This window comes from Sminthopsis crassicaudata, chromosome 2 (assembly GCF_048593235.1).
Source record: "Sminthopsis crassicaudata isolate SCR6 chromosome 2, ASM4859323v1, whole genome shotgun sequence".
Lineage (NCBI taxonomy): Eukaryota > Metazoa > Chordata > Mammalia > Dasyuromorphia > Dasyuridae > Sminthopsis > Sminthopsis crassicaudata.
Window position 1 is genome coordinate 151,180,360 of NC_133618.1, and position 26,443 is coordinate 151,206,802.

The 26,443-nt window shown below is 32.2% G+C and overlaps 1 protein-coding gene across 2 annotated transcripts in view; it reads left to right on the plus strand.

The window, feature by feature from the left end:
• Positions 1–26,443, plus strand: part of TMEM87B (transmembrane protein 87B) — a 43,913-nt gene that overhangs the window by 4,031 nt on the left and 13,439 nt on the right. Inside the window, exons 2-13 of one of the 2 annotated variants that reach the window (XM_074287690.1) lie at positions 650–710; positions 1,428–1,519; positions 5,245–5,379; positions 7,077–7,133; positions 7,956–8,049; positions 11,710–11,771; positions 12,070–12,253; positions 12,959–13,058; positions 15,594–15,687; positions 20,729–20,799; positions 24,670–24,779; positions 24,874–24,932. In XM_074287690.1, coding sequence (XP_074143791.1) covers positions 650–710; positions 1,428–1,519; positions 5,245–5,379; positions 7,077–7,133; positions 7,956–8,049; positions 11,710–11,771; positions 12,070–12,253; positions 12,959–13,058; positions 15,594–15,687; positions 20,729–20,799; positions 24,670–24,779; positions 24,874–24,932 — 1,119 coding nt within the window. Of the gene's footprint in view, positions 1–649; positions 711–1,427; positions 1,520–5,244; positions 5,380–7,076; positions 7,134–7,955; positions 8,050–11,709; positions 11,772–12,069; positions 12,254–12,958; positions 13,059–15,593; positions 15,688–20,728; positions 20,800–23,647; positions 23,720–24,669; positions 24,780–24,873; positions 24,933–26,443 lie in introns of both variants that reach the window. The other variant, XM_074287688.1, reaches the window with a different exon arrangement.

The following is a 26,443-nucleotide window of genomic DNA, read 5'->3' on the forward strand; positions in this document are numbered from 1 at the left end:
GTCTACACAGTTAAAGTCTCTTATCTATATCTATTTGATGGCTTCATGCCACATGTACACCTTGCCTAAAAGCTTTGTACAGTACAGGTTCCTATGGCTAAGAAGCATGGGAAGAATGATTCAAACTCAGGTCATTTCAGGTTCATTATTGTATCCACTGTGCTGCACTTGTCTATCAAAAAAGAAGGAAGTTTGATTTGTTATCAGCATTTATTAAGACTTGGATTACATAGCCTTATCTGAGGGAGGTGAACTTTTACTCCAGGAAGTTTTTAGAAAATGCCCTGAGGGTTGGAGAATAGGATTGATGATTTGGGCTTCTTCACAAATGGATATTTCTCATTTGTATTTGAGGCTATGACACTTTTAACTGATAAACAAATACATTTTCTGTATTTTTGCACTATATCTGTCATTGAGTGGGTGCTTAATGTTTATTGATTGAGTTTTGTTTTTGAAAAACCACCTAGGTAGCTATCTTTTCTGTATTTATTTCTTGATGGCTTATTTTTATTTACCTGTTTACTGATTATGGTTTTGTATATGTTCTATAGTAAAGTAGATGTTTTATTTTTAAGCAGGGAAGGAATAGTTTAAATAATAAACTCTTTAAACATCTTTAGGATAATATGTTTGTTTTTCTTTGTAGGGATCAAGACCATTAATATTTAGGAAAACTATGTTTAATTCTACTGAGATCAAACTTAAAAGTAAGTATAACATTAATGAGGGGAATTATATATTTCTTAAAGACATTTTTTTTCAGTAACCTTGTAAGGTTTTAATTTTGTGTGAAATCTTTAAACTTGTATTCTCCTTTCAATTATATAGTTAGGAGAGGAAGCAAGGCAAAGTCCCAGTCTGTTAAATGTTCAGATTGAGAATTAAGAAACCTGGATTCTGGTCTCAGTCTTGCCATTATCTAGCTGGGGGATTTTGAACAAGTCATTTATCTTTTTTTTTTTTTTCCCCACCTGTAAAATGAAGAACTAGATGATCACTAAGGTTCTTTTTAACCAGGGTCTCTTGATTACAATCCTTTATTTTATATTGATTAAGGAGTTACTGATTTTTTTCCCCCAGTGGAAAAGAAATAATGAATGAAGGAGCTCTGTGTTTTCTACTACACTTCTTATGTCTATACAGATGAAAACATAGAAAATAATTGTAGGATGATATAAAACTTGGTGGATGAAGTTGATTATTCTTCTAACAACTTATACTTATCACATTGGACTTAACAGTATGCATTAGGAATATTTAAGTTTTTGTTATATTTTAATGAAACTATTTCCTTTGTTTGGATTGAATAAATTGATTTTATTAAGTTAAAACAAACTCTTCAGAATGTGTTACTTAAAAAATACTAAGTTTGAGTTTGTAATTTATATTTTTAATGTAAAATGAGATTCTTTCTTTCTAAACAGTTAAGTCATTCAGCTGTCCTGAGCCTGTGAATTTTACCATACAATGGCATTTGAAATATCATGCATGTCACAATGAATATACTAAATTGGAAGTAAGTAAAACACAAATGTCTTAAGGACTGTATTGCTAATTAGGTTTGGTGGGGACTAGGAGTATAATGAATTATTAGAATATCAGGTTGGGAGCTAAGGCCTTTACATTTAATTTAATAAGGTAAGCCCTTGTCACTAAAATGTTCCCTCTTCATCTATGCCTTTCTTCATCTTTATTGTTCTTCATGGCTGAATTTACCTGATATAATTTCCTTGAAGTTTTCCTAATTTCTCTGAGAAACCACTTTCCCTGTTGTTAATTCTCTTTCCTCCCTCAAATTATCTTAGGTATAGTTATCTATGTATATGTTGAATCCTACAGTAGAATATAAGCTCCTTGAGGAGAAAGGATTTTTTTTTTTTTTTTGGTCTGTTTCTTTGGCACCTAGCATAGAGCCTTCTATATAGTATTTAATAAGAGTTGAATTCTTACTGTTTTCTTAATTTTGCCACTGATTCAATTTAGGATTTCTTATAAGTCAATTAAGCTATCCTTTATGAATACTAGTTCCCTAACATTCTCAGTAGTATAGATAAATTAAATTAATACAAGTTTAAGAGAACCACTTTTTCTCCAAACTTTAAAAATTAAGGATGGAGATCATAAAACTTTAGTAGAAAGAAGAAAATATACATTTAAGTAAAAAGAGGGGGAAAGGGAGAAAGCTAGCAGAAAAATGAAAAGGGTATTGGAAGGGAGAAATTAGCATTTTCTAACCTGCCTCACCATTAATCTCAAGTTTTTATCAAATCCCACTCCTGGCAAAGAATGCTATTATTTTTCCATATTTGATTGTATATTTTCTATCATGTCCTTTGGTGCTTCTCTTGATTCTTTAGCTACTTTTTAAATTGGTATATTGATGTTTTAAAATAATTTCTTTTGACTGGTTTTGGAGTATCTAGTACGTTTCTCTTCTATTCCTTTTAAAAACATTATTTTCATTGATGTTTTTTGTTTTTAGCATTACTTTCTTTTACAAATTTATATCGGTCCCTCCTTGGCTTCTGCTGTGGTATTGATATTTTAAAATTCAGTTAATTTTTTCCCATGGAGCTCCTGTATTTTGCTCCATTTTTTCTAAAATTAAATAATTGCATGATGGGGTTAATTTGTAAAATTTGAACAAATGTATTGAATTTAATTGTATTATGACCACTTCAGCATAGTGTCTCACAGAGAGGAAGGGTCCCTTTTCTGTATTTTTGCATTTTTCTATTATGTAGCTTTTAGGGATGGAATTACTAATAACTTAAAAAACATGTTGCATTTTCACAACTAAAATTATTTTTGGGAGAGAAAAGTGATCCAGTAGATATATGACTGAAACTTTTTTTAAAACCTGCATTCCATTCAACCATTTATGAAGTGCCTTTGTGTGGGGAGAATAGTTCTAACATCAAGGGGAATAAATTAAACTGAAAGCATATCCATAGTCTGAGGAGTCTCCAATTTGAATAGATACTAATTGTAGTTAAGCATCATATTTATTAGTGATTTTTGTATTTCATACTTACATGGCATGTGACAGTATCTGTCTTTCCTTATGCACTCTGGCATTTTAATATTTACATTTAATGTGCATGATAATGTAGAGAGTGATGGTCTTAATGATGTGGACTTAAATCCTCCCCTGACACTGGTGGTGATCTTAGGAAAATTAGCCTCCCTAAGCCTGATTCCTTTTCTATGTGTGGAGATGGTGTCTACTATATTTATCTCATAGGCTAGGCCAGAGGACCAGCATTTATAAAGCAGGGACTATTGCCAAGCATTGTGCTAAGTGTCAGGGATACAAATGCAGATTTAAAAAAAAAGTCCTTCCCTTTATGTAATCTATATCTTAGTGTGGGAAGAAACCATATAACTAGCGATCTGAAGTGGGGAAGGGGTATGATGGAAGCTAAGTGAGGGCATGATGGCAAAGTCTGAGTCAGAATCATTTGTAGCTGTCATGGACAGCCCGACCTGTTCTTGGGAGGAGGGCCGGTGTAGTGGAAGGAGAGAGCCCCAGGTGCTGAGAGAAATTCTTGGATGAGAAGGCAAGGGAATGATTATAACAATGAAACCTTAGCAGGGGAAGATTAAAAAATAAATTAAAGATTAAATTAAAAAATAAGTGGCATTTTGCAAAATATCAACTAATTTTTAAAAATAGAGTTAAAGAGTTGGATATGATTCCTACCCAGTGCATTTCCCCCTGAAATATCTCATTTAGAATTTACAGAGAACAAAGCATTCCTCATATAATTCCTCAGTAAAATTTCTAGATGACTGTAGCTTGGCTTTCTAAAAAAAATTATTGATATTTTTTGTTTTTCTAACAGCTCAGTTTCTGAATTTATTTTCTTCTTTACTTCCCAAACATCCGTTTAACAGAGAACAAAAAAAAGAGAGAAACAAAAGCAATTCAGACAACCTAAAACCTATATGTCAGCCAGGTCTAACAATATATCTAGAAATCCATACCCATTGCCCCTCTCCTTTGCAAAAAAAGGAGAAGGAGATGCATTTTCTCATCCCTCTCTTTGTGGCCTGTCTTCATCATTGTCATTATACTTCATTCACTTTCGGCTTTTTGTTCTTTTCATTGGGGTTTTTGTATTTTTTGTTTTCTCTGCTTCTTTCACTTTCTATGAAATTATCAGTTTTTCCCTGCTTTTCTGTATTCTTCATATCCATTGTTTCTTCTGCTGCAATACTCTCCCTATACATTCATAGATTAAAATTTGTTTAGCCATTCTCAAGTCATTGGACATTGATTTTGTTTCTAGTTATTTGGTATCACAAAATATGCTATTTTGAATTATTTTGTTTTATGTACCTTTCTGTCTAAATGGGGTATTTGCTCAGCAGTGGGATCTCTGGGTCAATGTAGATGAATATTTTTGTTACCTTCTTCACAGTTACACATTGCTTTCCAAAATGGTTGGACCAATTCTTAGTTCCATCAATGACATATTAGTGGGCAGAGCATGTTTCAGCAGTCCTTACAACATTTATTGTTTTATCTTAGGTTATCTTTACCAATTTTCTGGGTGTAAGATGAAATCTTGGTTTGTTTTGATTTATACCTCTTTTTAAAGTATTTTAGAAAAGTCTTTCATATTGTTGTTAATAGTTGGCAGTTCTTTTGAGAACTATTCATTTAATATCCTGTAATAATGTATCTCCTGGGGGATGGCTTTTGGTCTTATATATCATGGCCAGCAGACCATTATTTCATAATTTTATTTTTCCTACTCAGAAATTTCCTTTGTTATTATTGCTGGGTTCACTTTTGTTTCTGTAAAAACTTTTCAATTTCATTTAATTAAAAATTATGTCTTTATCTTTTGTTATCTTCTTTGTCCCTTGTTTGATAATAATTCTTTCTCTAGCCATAGTTGCAAAAGGTAGTGGTTAGATGGGGAAATTCAAGGAAAGGGAGAGAATTTGGAACTGAAAATAAAGTAAAATTGAATTTAAAAACTGTTGGGTTGGGAAGACCAAGAGAATTTGGAGTTGAAAATAAAATAAAATTGATTTTTTTTAAAAAAAGAAAATACTTGTTCTCTTTTCCTTCTTTTTAATGTGAACTTTAAACAGTGCATATATATGTAAGTAAAAATTGTGTTACATTTTTTTTTGTTTTGTTAAATTTAGGTGCAGGATTATTTTAAACTATTTAAAAACTTATTTCAATAAGCAAGTTTTGAAACAATCCTAAACTTTATTTGATAGGAACTGTTAGACAAGCACATACTTAGTGGTGATGAAGACTTCTGTGAAAATTATTTCCAAGGAAAACAATGTCGCAAGCAAAAAAGTGAACATTTAAATTGTGACAGTGATTTACAGATGTTTTCTATGTTAAATGTGAGTATATTGTGAATTTCCTGAATATTGTATCATTGACAGTTTTCTTTCTAGTTAATATAATGTAATGTAACCTAATCACTAAAGAAAAGGTTTTAATTTTCATTAGCTCTTTGGTTGAGTGTTTATTTTATTTTATTTTATTTTTTTTAATTACTACATCCTTATTTATCACAACCTCCTTTGTCACTCCCCTACCTCCTGAATTTTCTACTTCAGAGTCATATCTCTTTGTGACCCACTTGACATTTTCTTGACAAAGATACTGGAGTGGTTCACATTTACTTCTCCAGCTCTTTTTACAAATAAGGCAGTCAGGATTAAACGACTTACCCATACAACTAGTTATACAACTAGTAAGTGTATGAATTCAGATTTGAACTCAGGTCTTCCTGATGCCAGATCTAGTGCTGTATCCACTATGCCACCTAGTTGCCCTAGAAGACCCTTAACTATTAGCAAAATAAGCCTGATTTTCATACAGTCATACTTTAGATAGCAGACTGTTGATTTTTGAAAATATCCCTTCACAAAAAATGTGTTCAGAAAAGATTCGTGCATCAAGGTGTATCAGTCAGCAAAACTGCAACAGGTTCTTCCTAGAAGGTCATGGCATTACAGATCGAGAGAATTATGTCATCAGTCAGTCGAAAGGGGGGGACATAGATCAAAACCTATCATCTTCATTGCAATAGCCAATCACAGAATTTGTTTTCAACATAACACTTTCTTCTGCTTTAGCTGTTGGCCCCAAAGATTAGTTGTAGCCTAATGCTTATCTAGTAACCTATTACAGCAGCTTTGCAGGACCCTTTGAGAAAATTCTTTGCTCCCTATCTGCCTCTTTTCTCAATTCACTACAATTCTTGCAGGTCCCCCTCCCCTACTCCCCAATCAAATAGAGAGCCACAGGGGAGGCCATGATCCTCTCTTTGTCTTCCTAAAAGGGAGATCCATCATCAATTTATAACAGCTTTTTTTTTTTTTTTTTTAAATCTGTGTGTATGTATATGTGTGGGCATGCATATGTGCTATTCTGAAGTTACAAGTGCAGAATTTTATTACAAAATGAGTCATTTCCACACACCCTCCCCATGTTCAGAACTTTATTCTAACATGTTTTTGGTATACAAAATGTGTGTATGTTATTGGGTTTTAAGCAGCTGAGTCTATATTCCCAATCATTGTATATTGTCTATTCTAAATAGTCAATAAATCATAAAAATTACAAAAGAACTTGCAAGAGAATATATGGTCCCTGTCATCTTATTCCAAAGTAATTGTCAAATCTAATGGCACACTAAATCTAGTCTTTTCTTAAATCCCTGTCTTTTAAAATTTCCTCATAATTCAGATTTCTAAATTATTTTAAGTATCATATTATTCTTTTGCCCTATTAAAACATGAGGTCTCTATAAAGCAACTAACTTGTGCCACCTGTTATTAGGGAAAACATATCAGTTAACACTTTTCATTATAATTTTAAGATAACTATAGCAGGATTTCCTTTTGTCCTCTTATTTAATTTATCCTTTAATAGTCTTAGATATTTTATATAGAAAGAGATTCCCCATTTGGTATATAATATCTACATCTACTGTTGCTTCCCCCCTCCCCCCTTTCAGAAAGTACTGTAAAAATAGTTTTTAATTTCAAGTTGAACTTTTTGGTCTCAATAATTTGTTTTCTTTTTTTAGAGTAAAGAACAAACAGTGGTAAATGTGAAAAAACTTCCAAACTTGCAAGGATCAATGGTAAATTTAACTTTTTATTTGTTCATAAACCAAACATAGTACAATAGGAATTTTTAGAAAAATCTACTACTAAGGGATAGTCAGTTTCATTATGCTAAACTGCAGTTGGTGTGTTTAGGGAAAGGAGGCAGATTAATGATTTGCAAATAGTTATTAGAATTGAGATTATTTAAATGGAGATATGTATTATATCTACATCAATCCCTCATTCATTTGCATATTGTTTGAAAACCATTTTGAGGTTTCATTTAATAATCTCAATAAAACATTTCTTTCTTCTTTCTGTACTGTTATTACTCTATCTTTTACTTTTTGCCCATGAGGAAGGGAGGAAAAAACATAAATTAGATGATGGAAATTAAGCTCATAGGAATGGCTCAGGCAAGGCATTTAAGAGAGCAAAGGCAACAGAATTGAAGAGTCCAGAGAGAAGGGGGCTTTTGTTAGAGTAAAATGTATTTTGTCCTTTGTCTTTAATCTAGATATGTTCTTTTGAAATTCTCTGATCTAATTTTTGAAAAGACATGTTTTAGAAAAAAAATATGTTGGCAATAGCTACCAAAAAAAGAGGGATATATAGAAAGATAGCTTTGGAGAGAAATTTGAGAGAAACTCCTCCCTTTTTTACTCAGTATGGTAGTAAAGAGTTGGAGTAAAGATTTATTTGGATAAAACAAAGATATTTTCATCATCAAACCCTTTATGTTTGCTACAAATTGAAAGCAAATTCAACTCATTTGTTTTAAAAGTTAAGGAACAAACAGTTGCTATTTTAAATGTTCATTTTCCTTTGCTATGAAAAGACTTTTTTCTCTTTTATAGGATGATGTTGTAGCTACAACATGGAGGGATGGACCGCACCTCTTTATTATTTCTTTTAAAACAGAAAAGGAAGATACAAATTGGAATTTGAATGGTAAATTACTTATCTAAAAGCATGGTTTTTGTGTGTCCAAAATACTTTGTCTCTTATTCTAAGGGTAACAACTATGTCAGTAATACACCATTTACAACTTAATTATTACGAATTAGGCTTTAGAAAGTGATTTTTTTTAGGGGGGGATGGTCTTAAATGTCTTAAGATGAGAGTTATAGTCTTTTCCTAAGACTTACATTATATTTCAGAGAAGTCTTTTTAATTTCCTTTTGAATTAGTTTTCAGTAATAAATTGTTTAAAATGTAAAACCTTATAATTAGTTTATAATTATTTTTGTAATTAGTTATTAGTTTATAATTAGTTTACTCCACACTTGCAAATTTAAACATTTTAAATTAAAATAGGTATTTTTTAGAAGATTGTCAGGTATTATGACTTCTTCAGAATGAATGAATATTGAATGTTTCTAGGAGGCCTCATTGGGCCTTTGAGTGGTTTTGATTTTTTAGAAATTTATTTGTTAAATACATTGACTTCTTCATAAGATACAATTTCTTTTCAGTAAACATTTACTAGAGTCAATTAAGCTCTCAGTAGATAGAGTATGGGGTTTAGAGCCAAAGAAGACCTGAGTTTAAATATGACCTCAGACACTTATCAGCTATGAGACCCTGGGCTAGATGGTTAATCCTATTTGCCTTAATCTACTGGAGAAGGAAATGGCAGATCACTCCAGTATCTTTGCCAAAATAAATAAACAAAACCAAAATGAACCCCACATGGGATCACTGAGTTAGACACCAGTAATAACTAAACAAAAACTATGACAGAACATTTACAAGAACCTATCATTTGTAAATATGGTTATTTGCATGTGACAGATACTTTATAAATGTGAACATCAATGAGAATGCCTTTAGGAGATTTCTAGGCAAGTTGCAGAGATCTGTAATGGTTCTGCAAATAACTATATTGGATCTCTTATAAGAGTTGGTGCTACTTCTAGCACAGCTAGCATACCTTTCACCTTTTTATCCCTTTGTGATTTTTGTCTGTATCTTTCTAGAAACCTTGCATATTAGATATACCTGATTGTCTCAGGGCCTTCATCTGGTCCTCTTAGTGTTTTGTGAATACTAATAGAACATTTGAGCTATCCATATGTTATCTTTCATACTATTTTATAAATTTATGTCCTGTTTAACAGTGTTTGCCATAGCTTATATCCCATTGGTATAGACTTTCAGGAATCAGTAATATGTCTATGGAAAGAGTTATACAAATTAGAACAGAAATGCCTAATTGGGGAAGTAGAAACTGAATGCACATAGCTACTTCTTACTTCAGGTAATGCATGTAGACCATACAATAATGTCATTAGGAATCAGAAAGAATTGTTAAGGATTGTGAATCTTTGCCAAAAAACTGAGACCTTAAAATCATAGGTGGGATTTTTGCAATTCTGCTAATCTAAAACTTTAAGAAAGTTGCAGATTTGGGATCTGGTTAAAAATAGGGATTTGGGATTGGATTTCTGGTCAATGGTTCAAAATACAAGAATGACTGATTCTTGGCTAGGGATGGATTGTACCTAATAAAGTCTGTTAAAAATAGATTGAAATGGAGTAAGAAAAAACTGCTTTCATAACAGCCAGCCTTATGGTTATGTCTACAATGTGAAAAAAAAGTAGAGTAGAGATAATCAAAATTTCATAAAAAGACAACCCACAAAAGGATACAGAAATAAAACCCATGAAATTATAAATTATAAAGTGAGAAGGGAAATACAACATTGTGGATATTTCTGAGATTTGGTGAGATGGGACTCATGGACAGGAAATGATTATGAAATATATATGCCTTGAAATATATGGAATTGTAAAAAAAATGGAGTAGGAGACAGGGAACACAGAGTAGTATTTTATAATAGGTACATTAAAATTAGAGAAATCTAATGACCAGAGAGAGGGGAAAGGACAAAGCAAAAATGTCTGAGAGAGAATTGGAACCCAAGGTAAATAGAAAGCTAGTAAGAGAGCATCTTTTTGGGCTTGATGAATCTGTTGATAGGCTTAAATGAATACACGTGTATTAAAGAACTGACAAATAGATGAGAGAGTTATTGTCATCAATTTTTGAAAAAATGAAAGAATGAGAGTTTTTGTGGGACTGGAGAACAACAAATGCCTTAATTAAAAAACAAAAAAAGAGAGAGAGAATGAATGATAAGCAAACTATAGGCCTTTGAGCTTGCTTCTGATTCATATGCAAATTTTAAATGTAAAAATTGATTTTAATTTGTTCATTTTGGCTCCAGAGTTGAAACATGAAAAATGTAGAAGCCACAGAGAGGTAGATTTTGGTACAATATAAAGAATATAAAGAAAATCTTTTTAACAATTAGAATTGCTGAAAAGTGGAATGTACTACCCGTGGAAACAATGGGTTTTTCCTTGCAGATGTCTTCAAACCTAGGCTGAATGTTACAAATGAATTCTTTTTCAGGTATAGATAAGACTAATAGGGTTCTGAGGTCTTTTCCCAACTCTTGATCCTATAATTCTGAGAGAAATGAAGAAGAGATCCCATCTAATTTGGAGCAACAATGAAGATTTAAATGGATGAATTGACATTTAATTTAGTCTGGGCTTTCAAGTATGAGAAGACTTTTAGTGGGTGACTATTGAGGTATGTAGAGAGGAGCAGAAGATAGAAGCATGATGGCTGCTAATTATTGGAATATGGAGTCAAAAATATGTTTAGTTCTTTTGCTTCTAGAATTAAGCATGAGAAGGAAAACAGTGGAAGTAAGGTCAGAAAGGCTTTTTGTTCAGCTGAGGAGTTGGGACCTTATTGGTAGGCAAGGTGGGTAATGCCATTGAAAATCATTAAGCACTACTGAGATATGATTAAAGTTATCCCCTAAGAAGAGTACTATGAGGATTAGGTAGATTAGATTTGCCCAGGAAGAGGTTGCAGTCCTGAAATGAGTTCAAAGCCAAATGCAGGATTCTAGGTGAGATTGAACGGATTAATTTAGTGACTGTGAGAATGGAAAGGAAGAAATAGATGAGAGGGTTCTAGTAGATAGAACCAATACAACTTGGTGAGTACAGCTTTATTCTAATAATAGGACAGCATTAGCAATATTATATTAGCTGTTGTAAGAGATCCAGAAGGCTAAAAGCTTCATCTTGTCATTTGAAGACAAGGCATAGATTTGAAATAGGTAGCTCTAAAACCAGCTTTTCTTTGGTTTAGACATCTAAAAGGCTAGATTATGCTCCCTGTTATAAATGATATAGATATGTTTATAAATAAATTAGGCTTAAATCATTTAACATAGGATGAGACAGATTATTGAATTAATTAATCTGTCAAATAAGTAACTGTTGAAAACTATTCTGCACCTCACTTTGTATTAAATGAAATGTGGTATAAGTTTTTGTTCATTTGAACAAATGAAAGAGTACTAAGTATTTATATTGTGCTAAATAATGTGCTGGTTATAAAGTTAGAAAGACAAAATAGCCCCTTGTCTCAAGGATCGGTCTTTCTCTTTGGCAGGGACTATACACATAGGAGGGTAGAGTTACAGGGAGGAAGAGATAGAGGGATCTATGTCATCAGGGAAATGAGTGTGTTTTAAATAGCTTAACAAAAGAAATTGATAGAAAACCTGTTTTTTTCTCCACCAGTTTCTCTTTCGATGGTGGGTCTTCATGGATATATCTCTGCCTCAGAATGGCCTTTAATGATTGTAAGTAGAGTAAATGGAAACCAATAAGTGGTGGAATATTAATGTTAAATTAATGTTAATAGTGATAAAGACGTAATCTCCTCTAATCTTATTTTAAAGATGAGTTAGTTGAGGCCTTGAGAATTAAAATGGCTTTTCTAGAATCTCTCAAGTGTCTTTATTATGTCAGTTGTCATCCATTTTTGGTTCCAAGTACCAAAAATGTATTAAGTAACTGAGAATGATATTTGGACAGAGGAAAGTTAGCCTTAAGAGAATTGGCTTACATAATTTAAAACTCCTTCTTTTCTTTCTACAGTTTTACATGGTGATGTGCATTATTTACATTTTGTATGGCGTACTCTGGCTGATGTGGTCTGCCTGTTATTGGAAGGATTTATTAAGGATTCAGTTCTGGATTGCTGCTGTTATTTTCCTGGGAATGCTGGAAAAAGCAGTATTTTATGCAGAATATCAAAATGTCAATACAACAGGATTGTCTTGTAAGTTGCTGATATATAAGGCATTTGATTGGTTGGGTTCTAGAGACCTGACTTGTACAAGTTATAATAAATATGGGAAAGGAAGGTGTTGAAGGGGAACCTGGCAATTGGATTTATGTTGGCATATATTCCTTATCATGTAGTTTTTCAAGCATAGCCTGGTTAACTACTTGTTGGCTATGTTGTGGAGGAAATTCTTCAGGTAAGAGGTTGGATTAGCTGGCAATTAAGCTCTTTCTAATTCTAAAATTCTGGAATTCTATGATAATTTTTTTTTTATTATTTCCATCCTTCAAATGAAATTCTAGTTCACTTTGTGGGTACCAGATGACTTAATCTTCCATGTTTATTTGTATTCACAAAAAATAGTTTATTAAGTAAAAAAATTTTGTTAGTGAAAATTAGATTTTTTTTGTTACTGATCTTTTTAAAAATTTTTTTTACTTGCTTATATTCTCTTTCCTTTTAAAAAGGAAAAATATAACAAGGAATTCACCTTATTTTAGTAGTATTGCAACGATATGCTATTCATATGCATTCATTTTTCACCTTTACAAGAGTTTTTGTACCCAAGAAGGCTTTTAGATGACAAAACTGAGAAAGGGTTTGCCACATGTAATTTTGAAGAAATGAGGAATCTTGAATGTGGAGATTTTCTTCTAGTTCACGATTTTTTTTATCAGAAGTGATTTGTTTTCTTTTCAGCCCAAGGTTTATTAATGTTTGCTGAGCTGATTTCTGCAATTAAGAGGACACTAGCACGCCTTCTGGTTATTATTGTGAGCTTGGGCTATGGCATTGTGAAGTAAGTATCAGGTGTTATACTACAACCATTATGCCTATGAATTTTCCATTTAATAGTGCCAGTACTTGCCCAATCAAGCTTAAAATCCTTAGAATCATTTTTAACTCTAATTTATTCCCTATCTTAATGTATTTGATCTTCTTTCATATATACCCTTTCTTTTCATTCTCATTACTGCTTATCTAGTTTAGGATTTCTTTATTTTTAGCTTGGTCTATTGCAATAGTTTCTTAACCAGTCTTCTTGCTTCCATGTCACTAACGTAATCTTAATAGATAAAGTTGTGCTGGAATAACTTCTTCAAAAGTCTGCCATTTATTTTAGTGCCTTTATTTCATAAGTTTATTCATTGTGCGTGCTCTCTCTCTCTCCCCCTTCCCCCAGAAACACACATATGTATTCGCATTCACATTTTATTATATATTAGTTCCCATGATAGAACAAGGATAGTTTTTCTTACTTTTTTTTTTTTTTTTTGCATTAACTTCAGGATTTAAGTAGTGCAGTTCCAACAACATACACTTGGGAAAGGGAGTTCTACCTCTTTTCTCAGAGAAACAAGTGTTTGAATTTTATTGATTTTAATAAAGATATTAGATACTAGAAGATACTTTTTTTTTTTTTTTTTTTTTTAATCTTTTCTGTCAGTTTGCTTTTTCCTGTTTTGAAGTTGGGTAGTGGTTGGATTTTGTTGTTGTTGTTTGATTGGCTCTATGGTTTTATTGGTGCAGGGAGCTCCTAGTAAGAAATCTCCATCTATAGGAGCAGTCTATAGTTGAGAGTGTTAAGTGACTTGCCCAGGGTCACAGCCAGTAGGTGCGAGAGTAGGATTTGAACAGAATGTAAGCTCTTTAGGATTCCATTTATTGTCTATATATTCTCAAGACCTTATACAGTACCTGGCATATAGTAGACTCTTACCCATTGCTTATTGATTGATTTTTGACTGAGTCTGGCTTTATCCATTCTACTCCTTTTAAAAAGTCAGCAGGAAAGGAATTTTAGTTATTTAGGGTTCCACATTAATTTGGTTCCAGGTTATCAAAATCTCTATCGAAATTATGTCTTCTGAGTTCTAAGTGTGAGTACTGTACTATTTTGGATTTCATTATTACCTATTTTTTTTTCTTAAAATGAATTTGGATAGTTTGCAAAACAGAAATTTACTTTATTAATTTATTAATTAATTTCATAGTTCTGATGGATAGATGTCGAGTATCCTGAAAATATCAGTACCATTAAATTTGTTGGCTCAGGGTAATTGAATTTAATTCTGCTTTTACAATTTGTTTGAATTTTCTCAAAATGCCATTGTTCTAGTGAAGGACTTAATGTTTTAAATTTACTCTGCTCCCAATTCTTGTGTCTTGCTTGGGGTATACTAAAAATCAATCCCCCCCTTTTTTTTCCCCCACAATTTCTGCAGTTTGCTGAGATAAATTTCTATAGCTAAATGTAACCATATAGTTATAACAAGATAACTTTCTGTGTATATTTTTAAACTATGGCACTTCAACATTTCCTAGGTTTTCTCCCTGCCTCTTCCTTTCTGATGAGTACTATATCCTTATGAGGGCAGTGAAGTTCTCCAGATTGCTCGGTGGGAAGCATGTCTGCCATAGGAATGTGGAACTGTGGCCTTTAGATGTTGTCTTAGATGTGAATGTGAAAAATGAATTGATCTTATAAAAATGTTTTTTCCCTCTTTCCTTTTTGCTTTTGATTCTCCTAAAAAGAGGAGGCAAAAGAATAGAAAGAGGACTGGATTAGGGGTTCAAAACTTGCCTCTGCCGCTTTACTACCCGTGCAAGTCAATTCAAAAGCATTAAGTACTTACTGTGAGCCAGGAACTGGAGCGTTCTCATAGGGACAGACTATGTTTCCTTGTTTTTAAAATGAAGGCATTGAACCTGGCTGATCTCTGAGGTTATTTCTGGCCTAGAAGTGAGAAAAGAGTCTGATACAGAGGAAAGAAAGCTGGATGTGAAATCAAAAGGCATTTGATTTGAATTCACACTCTACCACTTACCAACCTGTGTAACCATGGGCTTCATCTTAACCTTAAGTTTCTCATCTATAAAGTTACCTCAGGCCCAGTTTACATCATGAATCCTACTGATGGTCTTCAAAAAAAAATTACCAGGCCTACTTCTACTTAACACTAGAATCGTAGCCCCTCATCTGCAGATAGCCATGCATTCTTTTAATTTTCATTGATGTATTCTGAACAGTACTTTTTAAAAAGCACAGATACTTTGTTGCAGTCAGTCTATTTTTTGGTCAGTTTTAGGTACTGCTTCCTCAGTCTCTAGATCTAATCTGCATAAATGATTTCCTTTTGCTTCTTTAATTCCCTGGGTCTCAATTTCAAAGACCTGATTGCTGTCTGTTGCTGAAAAAGATAACTAACTGCAGGAAGAAAAAAGGAAGAAAAAAAAATGTGAACTGCTTCTGTATGATTATTGTAACCAGAATGTTTTCTTTGGTTGTATTTTACCTTACTCATGCTTTGTTTTTCTCTTTTCATTGATTCAGACCCCGTTTAGGAACAGTTATGCATCGAGTGATCGGACTGGGTGCTCTTTACTTCATTTTTGCAGCTGTTGAAGGCATTATGAGAATTATTGGGGTAAAAAATGGCTATTTTTTAAAAAATTATTTTTAAGACCTGTTTTATTTTGTCAAACCTTTTGGTGAGTTTCTCTAGAAATGAATTTACATAGTCTAGTATTCTTTTTATGTATTTTTAATTGCATACATTTACAAAAAGTTTCCTTTGGATTACCTTGACCTTTCTGTTTATGTGATATTTTCATTTTAAGTAATTATTATTATTTTTCCTGAGCATATGAGGAGCAGGATAAAGTACTTATTAATGTAGAACATAATTTACTCTGAAAGTTTTTGTATGCACAAATTCTCTACACATTTGATGTATATCTGAAACATCCCATATCCTTTTGTTCTACTTTTCTTTGCTGTGAAACTTTTACCGTGCTTTTTGACCAAAAGCAATTGGAAAGCTTATCTGACTTATTACTTTAAAAAATTGCATATGAATTGAAAGTAGTACAACAATTTTCAATTGATTTTTATTATCGTTTCAAAATTAAGTAGGAATATTGAATATTGAAGAAGGAATATTGAATTTTTGCTTTTTAAAAGAAAATTTAAGAATTAGGGTATTCTCTTCAGAATGGACATTGTGCAGTCTGGGTACTTGGTTTTCTCATGCAGCCTTGCAAATTATTAACCAAATGGACAATCTGAATATTCTTTTGTATGCATTTGATTAGTTTTGAACATTAAAATATACTTTTTTTTTAAGCAGTTTTAACTGATGGCGTATGAGCTGTGCTAGATCTTTTGTAGATGAATTATACATTTATACTTGTTAAATTTCATCTTTTTAGATATAACCCAGGGTTCAAGCCTATCAAAATCTTTGTGTATTCTTTACATTTAATAAACATGTTATTAATTTCTTTATTAAAGATCATTGATAAGAATGTTGAATAGTACAGGGACAACTACTTCACTAGCTATCTCTTTCCAAGTTGACATTGAACTGGAACCCCCAATAAGTATATTTAGATATAACTGTTTAACTAGTCTTGTGTCTGCTTCATTGTTACCACCATGCCCACATTTATTTATAAGAATGTGATAGACTTTGCTAGAGGCTTTGCAAAAAATCAGTAAATTATGTCTCTAGCATTCCCTGATATGCCAACATAGTAATTCTTCTGCAAAAGGAATAACATGGGGGCAGCTAGGTGGTGCAGTGGATAGAGCATTAGCCCTGAAGTCAGCAGGACCTGAGTTCAAATGTGGTCTCAGACACTTAACACTTCCTAACTGTGACCCTGGGCAAGTCACTTAATCCCAGTTGCCTCAGGGGAAAAAAAAAAGAATAACATGGCATATTCTTCTTGATGAAGCCTTCTTGGGTGCAAATCTTTTTTGGGTGCATTACTTTGTTTTCTACATGTTCAGTAGCCATATCTTTGATATAGTCTAGAATTTGGCTAGGAATAGCAGTCATCTCTGAGACTTGTAATTTTAATGCGCAGGTTTCTTAAAAAAAAAAAAAAAAAAGACAGTATTGTACTTCATCAGTCCTGTGGCAACTCTGCCTTTTCAGCAAAGATAACTAAAAAGCAAATAGTCCTTTAATCACATTTGCTGATTACTGAGTACCTCCCATGCAACGAGGGCCCTAGGACCTTTCAATATAATCAGGACACAAGTAGCTCTTCTGTGCAGGTGCCTGGCACATGTTACTTGCTTAATCAGTTCCTTATCATTCATTCGGTCATCCATCCATCCATCTATCCATTTAAGATAAAGTGACCACAATCTCCCCAATAATTCCCAATCAGAAACGAGTTCTTCCTTATTGGTGAGAATGAGGAGAAAAAGACTTATTTTCTTTAGGGTCTTTAGGACCACAGAGATAACTTGAGCTTAAGGAGCTTTTCTTCTCCTGAGAATACAACATCTACATATGGAAGTACATAAGTGGTCGTTTTAGGAGGAAAGAGTGTGTCAGGAAATGCCTCCTGTTTTCTTTCTGAAACAGCATTCTTCTTGATAGAGGAAAGATAGGCATTTTAGTTGTTCAGTTTATCTGAATTCTAATTTTCCTGACATTCTCACTGTGCCATACTTTTTGTGTTTATCTTCAATTGTCTGCCCTGATTTCCATCATCTATATAGTTTTTTTTTTTTATTATGTTATTTGGTGGTTAGTTCCTTTTGCATCTACTGTGGGTGCTATATAATTACCCCTCTTTCCTCCTGATCAGAATTGCTTTTTTCCCCTTTATTTCTTTAGTGTTTTATTCTTGAGTTTCTTTACCTTATTAGTAGAATGTGAATTCCTGAATATAGGAATTATTTTCCTTTTGTGTTTGTTTCCATAGTACCTACTATAAATAAATTCTTTAATGACTAGTTCTTCTTAGACTGATTCTTAACAGATACTCTCTATCTTTTCTCTATCACAAGTTTTAAGATGAAGTGACCACATTCTCCCCAATAATTCCCAGTCAGAAATGAGTTCTTCCTTATTGATGAGAATCAGCAAAAGACTTATTTTCTTTGCTGACTCTTTCCAATTTTGAATGAAATTATCATTAAGAGAGCTCATAGAACTGCTCATCATTTCTTGTAGACTTATACATTCATTACATTCATATTCCATAATTTACTCAGCCATTTCTCAATTGACTAAATACATCTTTAAATCTATAGTGCTACTCTGCACCTCCCTGGTTTCCCCTTTAACTTTCTTCTTCCTTTGAATATGGTCCATACTTTCAGAGCCATATTCTCATGTATTTATTTTAACTGTGAGTGAGGGATATCTATGGTGTCAAATTGTCTTCTTTGTGCTAAGCCCTAAAGATACCCACAAATTGAATACAAAATAACATTAATAGCTAGTATTTATATTGTACTTTAAAGTTTGTAAAGTGTTTTACAAATATTATTTCATTTAAGCTTCACAATAACCCTGAGAAGTAGGTATTACTATTATCTCCATTTTATAGATAAGGAAACCAGAGTTGATAGAATGTAAGTAATCTGTCCAGCATCACATGGGTGGTAAGTGTCTTAGGCTGGACTCGGGTCTTCCTGACTCTAGGTCCAATACATTGTCCACTGTACCACCTACCCACCTCACCTGCATAAGCATATGAAGTCATTGGTTTTATTGTGGGCTTTTTTTTTTTTTTTTTTTTTGACTCTGTCTCCTGTGAACTTCTAGGCATCTTTATTGTTTCTTCTTATCTTTTACTTTTATGATATCTGTTTCAGTAGATATACATAAACATTTTTTCTTCATCTCTGCTTCCTTGTTTATATAGACTACTTTTAGTTAGCCATGTAAGAGTCTAAGTGCTTACCCTTTTAAATTTCAGTATATTCATTTACATTTTTTATGGTTAGGGAAAATTCAGGGGTGTATGTGTTTATGTGTATATGTCCACATATTAATAATGACATATATAGAATTTAGGACAGCTAGATGGTTTAGTGCACAAAGTTGCAGGCCTGGAGTCAGGAAGAGTCATCTTCCTGAGTTCAACATTGGCCTCATATACTTACTAGCTATGTGACCTTAAGTAAATCCTTTAATGCTGTTTGTTGCAATTTCCTCATCTGTAAAAATAAGCTAGAAAAGGAAATAATAAAATAGTCCAATATCTTTACCAAGAAAATCTGAAATGAGATTTGAAGAATTGGACATGTCCGAAACTACTGAACAAATTGCATAGTTTTAAGATTGGCAAATGTCTTATCTATTTTCTTCTTTGATTCTCATGGTAATTCTGAGATTAGTCTTTGAGATATTATCCCCATTGTATAGATGAAGAAACTAAGGTCCAGAGAAGTTATGATTGGCCGATAGTCACGTAATAGTAAATTTGGAGGGCAAAGTTTGAATTCAGGTCCTTTATAGCAGGGTAATAAAAATTTTTAGGCAGGCCACAGAACTCCCAAGCCCCACTTTAAATGTAATTTGGGAATATTTAATAAAATAAATAAAATAGAATACAACACAGATAATATTAATTTGTGGGTTTCTAAGTCAGTATATTTGGAAGAGATTAGTTTTTACTTGCTGCTTTATAGTTATGATTTGCAAGGAAAAATGGCATAAAAGATTGTTCATGAAGTTCATCGTAGGAAAAGGATGTGATCAAGTTATGAGGTAGAATTGGGAATAGTGATCAAGTCTGTAGAAGTAGTACTTAGTGGGTTTTTTTGGTTTTTGTTTTTTTTTTAAACACCTTATTGGAGAGATCCTCAATGGGACATTTATAAGAAGCCATAGAAAAGAATTTCAGGGAATGAGATTACAGTGATGAAATAATTGCCCTCTGCACATTAGGATATTAATGTATTATATTTCTGATGAAATTTTAATTAAAAAATATAGTCCATTCAAGGAATAATCATTCAGTTTATATAGTATTTATGTATTTCTCATATTTTCATTTCAAAATTTTCATTTTGAATATTTCTTTTAGATGTAAACTTCCAAAAATTGCTAAGCAAGAATATGTAATAAGCTGTTTTTTGTTTTTTGTTTTTTTTTAATTTGTCAGTTTTCTATCCAAAGGTGTGTTCTGGGGTAGAAATTAAAATTTTGGTTGAAATGAGAAATTGGGATTACATAAAAATTTTAATTTATAATATAAATACTTAGGACAAAGAACTGACTAATATAATTACAATCACAATGATTACAAAATTAGAGATTATTTGCTACTGAGAATGAACAGATTGTGTAGTAGAGGGCACTCTAGATTTGGGATCAGAAGACCTGAGCTCAAATTCTGCCTCTGCTGCTAACTTTAACCTCAGGTAAATCACCTTGTCTTTATTTAGGGATCTCAGTTTCCTCTTCTGGAGGAGAGAGTGTGATCTTTTCCACATGTCAAGAAGACTCCTGATACTCATTCTGTATGCTTCCTTGCCGTTGCTGCTAGGGACTAAAATGAGAATCTCTTAAATGTATCCCTTGTTCTGTGAAAGTCAGATGTGAGATTGGTTTTACTCCTTTTCATTTCCCCTCTCACCCTCCAGGTTAGAATGGTAATTTATATTGTTCTGTGTTACATGTGACTTTTCCATTTTTTTTTAAATTTTTTTTTTAGGGTTCTAGCCATGTAGCTGTTCTCATTTGTGACATTATTTTAGCAATCATTGACTCCATTTTTGCGTGGTTCATATCCTTTACTGTGTTATCTTTTTGTGAAAATTAATGAGGGGAGAATATGACAACTAATGATCATAAAAATGAATCTAAATTGGCAAATTTAGAACTTGGAAGGAATTTCAATAGTGATAGGATGTTTTTCCAGCTGAATATAGTAGAAAGAATAAAGCTGTTTAGCTCTGAGAGGGGAGTCAGTGGGTAGAAAGATTTAATTTTAAGGGTATGAAGAGGTTTCTGACAAAGAGATTAATAAGGAAAAGTATAAATTCCTTACCTGAAAAATTTTAAATGTAAAATTATCAAACAGATGTGGAGACAGAAGATTATACTATAGTAGGTTATCCTGAGTCTCCTTCTTGAGTGAAATCAGTGACTGTGAATAGTGAAAACAGTTTTTGTGAAAAGGAGATTTGGCTTCTATGGTCCCTCTGTCACAAATTGTGTGATCTTGACCAAGCTAATGAGCCTGTATGCTTTCTAAAATTAGAGAGCTGGGTTAAAAGAATTGTAAAGGTCTTTCTATTTCAAAAAAATTCTGGGATATAACAGAATTCCCAGAATAAATAATTTCCTGAACATGTATTTATTTCTTTTCATTTGATTTTCTTTAATGTTTCTTGCCAATATGAAATTTACATTTAGTCATAATCTGTTTCCAAGTACCAGATAGGGAGTCACACGTGTGTATTAACTATCTTTTTATATCAAGTTATCCCTGTATTTTCTGGCTTTTTTAGAAAATAATTTAAATTTTTGAATCATTAATGTTACATTTCTGTATTTCATAAATGGTTCTTGAGTTTTAAGGAATTAGAATTTTTAAGAGTTTTTTGGCTGAAGATTTTGTTTGCAAATCTCTCCCAAGTCCCTCCTCTTTGTCTCAGAAAAAATTTAAGACTTTTCACTGAGCTTTTAGAGCTTTACAAATTAAAAAAATTATGATAAATATGGGCTATTATTTTCTTTTATCTAAATTCTTTCTATGATGTCTCATTATGTCATGGAAATGATCTGAGGTATTAAAGTCTGTGCCAGCAGACATCAACAGTTAGCAGGGTCTAACACACAGAAAAGACTTTGAATATGGGTTCCATGATCTTCTATGTGTCATCCAAGGATTACTCAGGCATAGTGCAGAAAAATTCATGACCAAGTTGTCTGAAGGATGATGAATTTTTGAGCCATAACTCTGCTAAATCTTAGCAAGCTATTGGTAAAAGATATACTTTCATCAGTGGAGTTATATGTGCTTCAGTGATTGAAGCAAAGATATGGATAGGCCTACTCATGTAGAATCCAAAGCTTCTTTATAAAGAGGAAGCTGGAGTGAAACTTTCATAAGTGAGAGATAGTAAATATATTGATTTTTTTTATTAATACTGTTATTAGATCTTTTTTTCATATCAAAAGGAAATCTTTTCAGCTGTCAGTGTGATTGATTAACTTACTTTAATTTTATTATTTCTTTTATCTAAAAATATTAGATGTATTTATAGCATTTCACTTCAGTAGAAATTTTTTCAGACAGGTCCTTTGATCCCTGGATACTATGGAATCATAAGCTGGCATAACGTCATTAACTAGAAGTTAGTCAGCTTTATATAGAAAGGAGAAAAAATGTGAGCATTTGTAGAATCTTTGAAAACAAAAATCTTTTTCAAATAAATCTTGCTGCTTTGGCTTTATTTAACAAATCTTTAAGCTTTTCATTTCTTCTTAACATACTTTTGTTCTAAAACTTCTTATTTTTTTTCTGGAATCTGCCAAGTCTTTATGTAATACATATATACAATCCTCAGGGCTCTAAAAGTTGAACTAGGTCTTTAGGGAAAAACTAAGCAATAGACCTACAAAGGATATTTATATATGGTCTTTTTCTTACGAAAAATTTTACAGGTATAAATTATAGAAACTTAAAAAAAAAAACTTCCTTTAAGGTAGTTCTAATAGGGAAACTAATTTTAATGTATTTTGTGAGAAAACTTGGAGCAAAAATTCTGATAACTGTAATTGTAACTGTTACTAAAGTTACTACAGTTATTAAAACATATTTTAGACAGGATTACGTACTACTATCATACAAAACATAAATATCCCCCCATTTCTGAAAGCAAGGTGTTAAACTTACTGGCTCAAATATCTAGTTCGCTCAGATTATTTCTTCTAATGATTATCAAAGGAAAAAAAAACAACCTAATGTGTACATTTATATCACACAGATGGTTATAAAAATGAAAAGAATGGTTATAAGATGTAAATGTTTCAAATTATTAAATAAATGGCAGCAAAATCCATATTATGAGCCTGGATTTCTAAAATTGTCAAATATTAAGGTTATACTTTCCCTTAATGGAAAAGAATATTTTCTTGTACCATTGTAGAGAACTAATGAATCTTCTACATGATTATGGACTACAAGGTATACTAGTGAGTAGTTCCAGATGTGGCCGATAGGTGGTGCCATAGTGCCCAGAATACCAGGCCTGAAGTTAAAAAAAGGAAGACATCTTTCTTAGCTCAAATCCAGCCTCAGATGTTTAGGAATTGTGTGACCCTGGGCAAGTCACTTAACTCTGTTTGTCTTAGTTCCCTCATTTGCAAAATGGGCTGGTGAAGGAAATGGCAACTCCAGTTATCTTTGCCAAACAAACTTCAAATGGGGCCATGACAACAACAACAAAGAGTTAAAACTATTTGGGGGGGGAAACATAATTCAGTGTACCTGAGTCTGAGTTAATTTGCATAGTAACTAGGCAGGAAGACAAGTCAGTCTAGTCTGAAAAAAGTCAAATTAATGATTTTAGCATCTATATCTATATATATTTGTGACTCCGCATTTTTGACTTTTTTGATGCAGGCAAAAGAATCTGATCTTGTTCCTCTGGCCAGCATTCCTTTGGCTTTGCTTGATTCTGGCTTATGCTGGTGGATATCCTTTTCTAACTACAGCTAGCATGTTAATAGCATCATTATTATTTTGTTTCTGTTTGTTGCACCAGCTTATTTTTTTCCTTTCACTTGATTTTTGAATAGTCTTAAATTTTGCCTATATACCACAACTGCTTAATGAAAAATACTTTTTCTAATTTGAATTAAATTACTTCTCTTCTTATATTCTTTGGCCCGTCATATGCCCTTTTAATTCGTAGACTATTTTGAGATGTTTGGTCAGTACTTCTACTATATGTGTTTAGAAAGTCTAAGATATGCTGGGAGATGTTATATTGGATGGCTTATATACTTAATATATATTTGATTGGCACGTACAAGCAAAGCTTAATTGATATTCATTCTTGCCTTGGAAATATGTTGGATCTTTAAAATTTTAAACATTAGTTTTAAGAGTAGAATAGAATATGGGAGAGGCAATATTTTGATTTTTCTTCTGCAGCATAATAAATATGGAAATATATCTAGAAAAACTGAACATGTTTAATCTATGTCAGATTGATTGCTGTCTGGGGGAGGGGAAGAGGAGAGGGAGAAAAAAAATGGAACTCAAAATCTTTCAAAAATGAATTTAAAAGCTATCTTTACATGTATTTGGAAAAATAAAATACTACAAAAAAAGAAAAATGAAGTAAAAATAGACAAAGTACAAAACATTTAAGAATGTGGTTTTAAACTTTATTCATTTCATATCTTTAAGAATGTTCATTTATAAAGACAGAACTGAGTTGTACATTAACATGTGAGAAAAGGAGAGTTGAGAGAGCATTAATAGCTTTAATGACATTTCCTACTTTTTTTTTAGTGTTTGATATTGTTACTTTAATTTGGAATTATATTAGAATGGACTACAAGTAGAATTTGAATTGTGGCTTATATATCTTCTTTCCCCTATATCAAGAAAATTACTTTCCTTAATATGTATGTGTACATATTTGTAAGTTTGGCACAAACAATGAAAACCCTAAAACTAAGAAAGAACACAGTGAAATTTTCACTCTACAGACATTTCACAAATACTCTGATTTTTGCTATATTGGGTAAGTTATTTAATTATGTTATTTTGCTGATTTTTTTTTTTTTTTTTTTTTTAGTATTGATCATTCTTTTAAAAATAACTTTTCTTTGTTTCAGCTTCTATAGTATTTATGATATGGACAACTAAAAAGTTTAGATTAGCAGAATGTCAGTCTGTAAGTATAATTCTATTTAAGCACAATATTACAAAATTATAAATTAATTTTTAAGAATCACATTTATTTAAATGCATGTAGTAATTTCTTTGTAGAATGGCATTTTAATTTAAGCAGTTTGATCCAAAAGAACTAGTAATTTTTGCTTTGAAGTGAGCCATAGAAAAGACGTTTTTCACTCTTCTTATCCTTATATCTTTTCATTTTTCTTTAATGATTGTGATTTCCTTCTTTAATATAGAGTAATATGAAATCTTTTCCCCCCTTCTTCTACATTAAAATTTTTTTAAGAAGTCAGACCTAATTTTAATTGTCTAGCATGCATTTAGTAGAGTTTTCATGCACCTTATAGACATTCACTAAATATCAATGCCTAATTATATTATTCAAAGGAGCATGTATATTTTTGACTGGAGCTTTAAAAAACATGATTTTACTGATTGTGGCTTAATGAATCCTTAACCTTGCAGTTTAAATGTTTTCAGGTTATTCAGTTCAACAAATATTTAATAAACACTGTGCCTGGGGCTATGAAGATAGTCAAAATTGTTCCTGTAGAAGCTAGGTAGCCTAGAATATTACACACTGGGCTTGGAGTTGGGGAAATCAGATTTCCTTACCTTTATTAGACAAATGCTTACTAGCTTTGTGATCCTAAACAAATCACTTAAATTCTGCCTGCCTCAATCTCCTCAACTGTTAAATGGAGATTATAATAGCTTCTGATAGTGAGATCAGTTTTTAAAGTACCTAGCATAATTTTTGGCATGAAGTAGGCACGTTATAAATCCTTCCTCAATTCCTTCTTCTCTCCTTCCCTCTTCCTCCTTCCTTTCTCTTCCTTCTACAAAGAGAATGCACATTTATACAGACAATGCAACTTGTTGGAATTAAGAAAGAAAGTCACTTAATAAGAATTTTTATATACTCTGAATAAAGTTGGGAAGTTCAGATTTTCTCATTCCTCTCTTTTAACCATAGCTCATTAGCAGAGCTAATCTTTTTGAAATTATTTACCTCTTCTCTATACTCTAGGTTTGTGTATTTTCATTTAAAATTTTGTGGAATTTTAAGATTGTTCCAAGGATTATTCCTATTATTACTTCTGATAATGATAGCCAGCATTTACATAGTCCTTTAAAGTTTCTAAAACACTATACAAATATTATCTATTTGAGACTGATAAAGTAAGCAACCTGCCATAGGTGATGCAGTAAATGTATGAGGTTAAATTTGAACTCAGATCTTCCTGACTTCATGTCCAGAATTCTACTCACTTCTCCCAAACCCAAGGCTTATAGTGATTATTACAACTATAGAAATAATGCCTTATGTACATTTTTTCTTTTCATCCTGACAAGAAACCTGTGCAGTTGGTATTGGTAGTTTTATCATTTTCAATATATAGATGAGAAAACTGAGAATTAAGTGACTTTTTTAGAGTCGCACAACTACCAGCAAATTGCAGACCTGTTATTCCAGTTACTCTTCAATCTTCCCCCACATCCCTT